At 41.1% G+C, this 8,206-nt stretch overlaps 2 protein-coding genes across 2 annotated transcripts in view; one reads left to right on the top strand and one right to left on the bottom strand.

The window, feature by feature from the left end:
* The window catches only part of LOC310722588 (uncharacterized protein), a 478,020-nt gene that overhangs the window by 377,128 nt on the left and 92,686 nt on the right, over nt 1-8,206 (bottom strand). The window lies entirely within an intron of this gene.
* usta (uronyl 2-sulfotransferase a) overlaps nt 1-8,206 on the top strand; it is an 84,879-nt gene that overhangs the window by 60,636 nt on the left and 16,037 nt on the right. Inside the window, exons 4-5 of the mRNA XM_083535143.1 lie at nt 7,363-7,442; nt 7,529-7,682. Coding sequence (XP_083391269.1) covers nt 7,363-7,442; nt 7,529-7,682 — 234 coding nt within the window. The remainder of the gene's footprint in view (nt 1-7,362; nt 7,443-7,528; nt 7,683-8,206) is intronic.

Here is an 8,206-nt window from a genome sequence, read left to right as displayed (position 1 = left end):
GTTGCACAAGCCAGTGCACTCTTAGTGCCGGTCCCAAGCCTGGATAAATGGGAAGGGTTGCGTTAGGAAGAACATCCAGCATAAAACGTGCCAAATCATATGCGGATCAGGAGAGTGTGTTAGAGAAGTGAAGAAAAGAGTGCAGGCAGGGTGGAGTGGGTGGAGAAGAGTGACAGCAGGAGTAATTTGTGATAGAAAAGTATCTGCGAGAGTGAAAGGGAAAGTTTATAGGACTGTGATGAGACCTGAGATGTTGTATTGTTTAGAGACAGTGGCATTGAGTAAAAGACAGGAGGTGGAGCCGGAGGTAGCAGAGCTAAAGATGTTGAGGTTTTCGTTGGGAGTGACGAGGATGGACAAGATTAGAAATGAGTTTATTAGAGGGACAGCGCATGTAGGACGTTTTGGAGACAAGGTGAGGGAGGTGAGATTGAGATGGTTTGGACATGTGCAGAGGAGGGACATGGGGTATATCAGTAGGAGAATGCTGAGGATGGAGCCACCAGGAAGGAGGAAAAGAGGAAGACCAAAGAGGAGGTTTATGGATGTGGTGAGGGAAGACATGCACGTGGTTGGGTTGAAAGAGACAGATGTAGAGGACAGGGGGGTATGGAAACGGATGATTCACTGTGGCGAACCCTAATGGGAGAAGCCGAAAGATGAAGAAGAAGAGGTCATTTGTACAATCTTTTACAGAAAATGTTTTGATTGAATTGTGAGGAAATGTTTTGTTTTATGAAACAGGTTTGTTTTTTTTCACAATTCAATTATCCTTCTTACAGAATCAGGTTGACGGTGTTGGATTTTTTCCTGTTTTTCTTGGGCTTTTTGTTGAATTTTTGACTAAATGAATTATATGAATAAAATAAATGAAAGTTGTTCAACCACAGAACAGGTCTCAGTAAAGCACATTCAAATAGTACTAAAGGAAGAAACACACACACACACACACACACACACACACACACACACACACACACACACACACACACACACACTTTGTGGTGAAAAGAATAAGAAAACATTGTTTCACTCATTTTGGAAGGAACTCGAGCATTGCACTGAACAGTGTGTGTGCTTAGGTATGATATGTCTCATGAAATGTTTTAATGAAATTTATCCCAAGCTCCTGCTGTCAGGTGGAACAAGGGAGAGAGGGAGAGAAGGAGAAATGGAAAAAGAGATTCTCTAAGGAAGGGAGAGACAGAGCCATTTTCATCAAGGAAGTTTACTCATACCGCTGCAGGTGACTGTATTGTTTAAAGAGGAAATTATATATGGACAAATGTTTGTAGACACCAGACTGAGCTGTCAAAATCAAATAAAAAGAAATTGTTATTTTGTGGTGAATTTGGTGATGAATCACTTTTTTGTTCTACAGAAATGCATAAAATGTTGCAGATACAATTAAATTGTGATCTAAATAATGACAAAAGATACCTGATCATAAGATTTATATGTAATTTCTGAACACCTTCCACGTTTAGCCCCAATTTGCTTTTATAAAAACCTCCACTCCTCTTGGAAGATGTTCCACTAGATTCTGGAGTGTGGAGATTTGTGCTCATTCAGGCAGGTACTGATGTAGATTAGGTGAGGAGGCCTGAGGTGCAGTCAGCATTTTAAATCATCCCAAAAGTGTTCATTAGGGTTGGGGTCAGATCTCTATAGCAGGCCACTCCGAGCCAGCGCTTCAGGGAGGACAGTGTCATGCTGGAACAGGTTTGGGGTCTCCTAGTTCAGGTGAAGGGAGAATTAAATGCATTACCATCCAAATACAATCATGTACGACTTTGCAGAAACAGTTTGGTGAAGAACCACATGGCTGGAAAAGTCAGGTGTCCCAATAGTTTTGCCAGTGTAGTGGATGTAAAGGTGTGTGTTATCGCTCATCCCTTCATCCTCTACCACTGTTCTACTCATCCCTCCATCCTCTATCACTACAACAGACTCCCTCCATCCTCTACCACTAATCTAATCATCCCTCCATCCTCTACCACTGATCTACTCATCACTTCATCATCTATCACTACAACACACTCCCTCCATCCTCTACCACTGATCTACTAATCACTTCATCATCTATCACTACAACACACTCCCTCCATCCTCTACCACTGATCTACTCATCCCTCCATCCTCTACCACTGATCTACTCATCCCTCCATCCTCTATCACTACAACAGACTCCCTCCATCCTCTACCACTGATCTAATCATCCCTCCATCCTCTACCACTGATCTACTCATCACTTCATCATCTATCACTACAACACACTCCCTCCATCCTCTACCACTGATCTACTCATCCCTCCATCCTCTACCACTGATCTACTCATCACTTCATCATCTATCACTACAACACACTCCCTCCATCCTCTACCACTGATCTACTCATCCCTCCATCCTCTGTCACTACAACATACTCCCTCCATCCTCTACCACTGATCTACTCATCCCTCCATCCTCTATCACTACAACATACTCCCTCCATCCTCTACCACTGATCTACTCATCCCTCCATCCTCTATCACTACAACATACTCCCTCCATCCTCTACCACTGATCTACTCATCCCTCCATCCTCTATCACTACAACATACTCCCTCCATCCTCTACCACTGATCTACTCATCCCTCCATCCTCTATCACTACAACATACTCCCTCCATCCTCTACCACTGATCTACTCATCCCTCCATCCTCTATCACTACAACATACTCCCTCCATCCTCTACCACTGATCTACTCATCCCTCCATCCTCTATCACTACAACACACTTCCTCTATCCTCTACCACTGATCTACTCATCACTTCATCCTCTATCACAACACACTCCCCCATCCTCTTACACTGATCTACTCATCCCTCCATCCTCTATCACTACAACACACTTCCTCCATTCTCGACCACTTATCTACTCATTCCTCCATCCTCTATCACTACAACACACTCCCCCATCCTCTAACACTGATCTACTCATCCCTCCATCCTCTATCACTACAACATACTCCCTCCATCCTCTACCACTGATCTACTCATCCCTCCATCCTCTATCACTACACCATACTCCCTCCATCCTCTACCACTGATCTACTCATCCCTTCCTCCTCTAGCACTACAACACACTTCCCCATCCTCTACCACTACTCTACCTCTACTCGTCACTGCTCACTGTACCCTCCATTCTTCACCACTGCAGCAGTTCTATGACTGCTCTACTCATCTCTCCATCCTCTATCATTGCAAGACACTCCCCATCCTTTACCACTGATCTGCCCATTTTCTACCAGTGCTCTATCCATCCCTCCATCATTTTTCACTGCTGTACTCCTCCCTCTGACATCTACCACTACTCTACTTATCCCTCCATCTTTTTTCTCTACAACACATTCAATCCATCCTCTACTCAGCCCTCCCTTCATTACCACTGATTTATTGCTTCCTTCCTTTCTCTACCACTGCTCTACTCATCTCTTCATCCCTTATCACTGCTCTATTAATCCCTCTATCCTCTATCACTTCTCCACTTATCTCTTCATCATTTATCACTGCTCTACTTATCCCTTTATTCTCTACCACGGTTCTATTCATCCCTCTGTCGTCTACTACTGTTCTACTCATCCCTCTACTTTCTACCACTGCTTTATTTATCTCTTCAACCTCTACCACTGCAACACAATCCCTTAATACTTTACTACTGCTCTACTCATACCCCCATCCTCTACCACAACTCCACTTATCCCTCCATCCTCTTTCACTCCACTGCTGGACCCACAGTCTCTCAGGGTACAAGGAAGATATGATTCAAGACTTTTTCTGTTTAGACAAACTTCCACTTAATGTCCAAGCAACTGCGTCACATGCAGTCTTCAATTAGCACTTTTATTTAAAAAACAAAAAGCAAAATACACTTTGCTTTTCTCACTAATTTCTCTCCCAACTGAGTTTTTTATCAAATTGTATTTTAGTCTCTGTTTAATGAATCATTATAAAAATGTGTTTGTACAGAGAGACTTTAGAAAACCTTAGTCTAAATAAAATCTTCTGCCGAACACCACGAATGTAATGGTATTACAGTCTTCAATGTGGAAACAATTATCAGACAGACCAGGAGTTAATATTTTACCATCAGATCAACAAATCTGTGGGAAATTACATCTGGACCTGAGATCCATCATATAATTAAAGCTGTTTCAGCCTGTACCGTGTAAAAGAGAAGCAGCGGATTTTGTAGCTCTGAGCTGTTCCTAATGTTATGGTCAGTTAGAAAGGGTAACAGTCAAAGGAGCTCAGACACTTTAGAGCTACATGTGGAATTTTGAGGTCTTGCTTCCTCATTGACCATCAGTCATCGAATTACAGTATTTCTTATCTCGGCATTACACACACCTCTGGGTTTCATTGTTTTTGTAAGCGCTTACTTGCGTTTGAATGCGTGCGGTGTATGTAAATACATTATTTCCTAAGCAAAGTCTAAACATCAGACTGGCTTTGACCAGTGAACTTTGGCCTGGACTTTTTGAACCACTGAGAGTTACCTAACTACAGCTTTCAAACACACCTTACTCTTCTCTTCTAGAAAATTGAGCACTATGATCCTTCTACCAACCAGCATTTCACATCTTACTGTTTTTCTCTCTCTCTCTCTCTCTCTCTCTCTCTCTCTCTCTCTCTCTCTCTCTCTCTCTCTCTCTCTCTCTCTCTCTCACTCACACACACTCCACTCCACCTAAATCCAATCCAAGCCTTAACCTCTGTAACCAAAAACAAAATATGACATAAAATCTGCAGTAATAATGTCTACACAAACTGCCACCACCAAGATATAATACATGTCCATGCACACAAACATGATATTTCTCACTCTCCAGTGTTTTCAATGTAATTCTTACATCCTGTTACATTCTGCTCTAAGACAATTTCCATTGTGAAAAGCGCTATAGAAATAAACCTAAATTGAATATATATATATATATATATATATATATATATATATATATATATATATATATATATATATATATATATATATAGTATCTCACAAAAGTGAGTATACTCCTTAGTATACTTTAGAATAGTCAGTATGCAGCTTGTATACACAGTACAGATTTACTGTCCTCTGAAAATAACTTTACATACAGCCATTATTGTCTAAATAACTGGCAACAAAAGTGAGTCCACCCTAAGTGAACATGTCAAAACTGTGTCCAAAGTGTCAATACTTAATAAAAACCATTGTTATCCAGCACTGCCTTAATCCGCCTGGGTATGAAATTCACCAGAACTGCACAGGTTGTTGCTGGAATCCTCTTTTACTCCTCCATAATGACATCATGGAGCTGCTGGATGTTAGACACATGGCACATCTCCACCTTCTGCTTGAGGATGCCCCACAGGGTTCAGGTCTGGAGTCATACTTGGCCACTCCATCACCTTCATCTTCAGCTTCCTTAGCAATGCAGTTGTCATTATTATGTTGGAAAACTGCTGTTCGGCCCAACTTCTGAAGGAAGGGCATCATTTTCTGCTACATAATGTCTCAGTACATGTTGGAATCCATGTTGCCCTCAATGAACTGCAGCAGTAATGCAGCCCCAGACCATGATGCTGCCACCACCATGCTTGACTGTAGACAAGACACAATTTTCTTGGTACTTCTCATCGCCACACATGCTGGACACCGTCTGAGCCAAACAAGTTTATTTTAGTCTCATCAGACCACAGGACATGATTACAGTAATTCTTATGCCCCTGACACACAGCACGAGGACTCAACTTCTTTGATGGACCCTTATGAGGTCTGGAACCAGTCTTGTAGACCTCTGTATGACCCTGACCACTGTACTGTAACTCAGTTTCTGGATGTTACTGATCTTCTTACAGCTTCTGCATCTTTGTGGAGAGAAACAATTCTAATTCTCAAATCCTTAGAGAGTCTTTATAATGAGGTGCCATGTTGAACATCCAGTGGTCAGTATGAGGGAATTGTTCTCAAAGCAAGATATTTTAATTGCTCTAATACAAGATACACAAATTCGTATGGTCCTGTCAAGCAGACAAAAACATGATGAACAGGACAAGTGGCTTTGCATAGTTATACGACATGTTGAAGGTATTGGAGCGGCCAGTATATCTCCACTTAGGGTGTACTCAATTTTGTTGCCAGCTATTTAGACATTAATGGATGTATGTTGAATTATTTTTGGAGGACAGTAAATCTGTATTGCTATACAAAATTAAATTGACTACTCTAAAAAATATATAAAATATAGTCAAGTCTCATTTCTATAGTATGGTCCCTGGAGAAGATAAGTAGCAGAGTAACCACAGGTGTACAGGAAATGACTTGCAGATGTCACTACCTGTGGCTACAGAGTTTGTTTGTATGATTTTTGGGTGGGGTGTTTGAGAAAGAGAGAGTAGGAATGTCAGAGAGAGAGAGAGAGAGAGAGAGAGAGAGAGAGAGAGAGAGAGAGAGAGAGAGAGAGAGAGAGAAAGAGAGAGAGAGAGAGAGAGAAAGAGAGAGAGAGATTGAACCCTGTACATTAACTACCCTTATAATAACACTTAGTACAACCACACACTGTGTGAATGTGTTTTTGTTTTGCATTGGTCAATTTTACAAGCACCACATGCTATGACTTGTAGTATTGGTCCCTCAGTGATTAATATGTAGGACTTTGAATCGGAAGCTTATGATTTCAAAACCCATCACCACTTGGGTGCTACTTTTGGGCCCTTGAGCAAGGCCCTTAACCTTCAGCTGCTTATTTGAATAAATAAGATAATTGAAATATGCCCCCTGGATAAGGGCATTTGCTAAATGCCGTGTGTGTGTGTGTGTGTGTGTGTGTGTGTGTGTGTGTGTGTGAGAGAGAGAGAGTTAAATTCTAAATGTAATTATTTAGAAAATCACTATCAGAGTTTCCTGAGTGGTTTGATTGAGCTGTTTCAGTCTTTGTATAAATTATCATATCAAAGGAATGTGTGATTTGCATATGTATTAAAACCATATGCTTTTAATCCATGACGCTGCATAAGCCTTAATAATGGTGTATAAAAGGATGTTCCTTGAGTTTTTTTTACAAGAAATGTCCCTTTTGATTCGAGTTGATTAGACGTCTTTTACGGCGTCTAAATGGATCCGTCATGCTGCTAAATGCTTCATGATGTGTAATGTAATGTGTCTTTGTGTTGGAAGCTGAGTTGGACGTTAGCGCTGCTCAGTTTGTAGCCTGTGTGTTTATTCAAAAAATCATAAATGCCAGGCTGAATTAAAAAAAGAAAAATAATAAAATGTGAAACCATTTTCATTAATTTTTTATGTCTACATCATGTGATGTGTTTTTTTGTCCATCAGATGGAGTTGATGAAGAACATCAGCACGATCCCTCAGCCCTTCCTCTACACCAGGCATGTTCACTTCCTCAACTTCAGCAGGTGAGCCCGACATTATTCAGTACTCACACTGACCCTTGAGATATCCGGTTCCAATGGCTGTCTATAGTCTCTGGGATGTTCCTCAGGTTCAGGATGGAGCAGCCTGTCTACATTAACATCATCCGAGACCCCATTAACCGCTTCCTTTCCAACTACTTTTTCCGCCGCTTCGGAGACTGGAGGGGCGAGCAGAATCACTTGATCCGCACGCCTCGGATGAAGGACGACGAGAGATACCTGGTGTGTAACAACTCTTTATTGCTTTTTCGGTTCCTTTCCACTCCCAAAGAGATCCCACAGGGGTGTGTCAGGCAACACAGGAAGTTTGTTACCTTGTCTCTTTGTTAAAGTCGTATACGGTTAAAGCCAACTGCCTCGAGCATGGATAATATGTAGAATTATTTGTCCAGGTATGTTTTGCCCTTATAAAGGACGTATTTCATGTTCAGGATCCACTGCGAGTGATGTGAGGAGAATGAAATTTTATTTTTGTGTGAAGCACTGAGCATAGCCAAAAAAAATATTTTCCTGACCTCAGATGAAACAAAAAAACTCTTTCGTTTTCTTTCCGTACCTGGATCTTCTAAATCTGCACAAATAACATGACCCAGATTTTCATGCAAATGCATCAGAAAAACAGCAGAAATGTGTACAATATTCAGTATTCACTTCTTGTGCTACTTATTTTTGTGTTTACATAATCATCACAGAATCAGGACTCGTGAATGTGATTGCTGCAGTGTGGTCTATTTAATGATAATATA

Source organism: Silurus aristotelis (assembly GCF_946808225.1).
Source record: "Silurus aristotelis genome assembly, chromosome: 29".
NCBI classification, from domain to species: domain Eukaryota; kingdom Metazoa; phylum Chordata; class Actinopteri; order Siluriformes; family Siluridae; genus Silurus; species Silurus aristotelis.
This window is presented reverse-complemented; position numbering and strand designations above follow the sequence as displayed.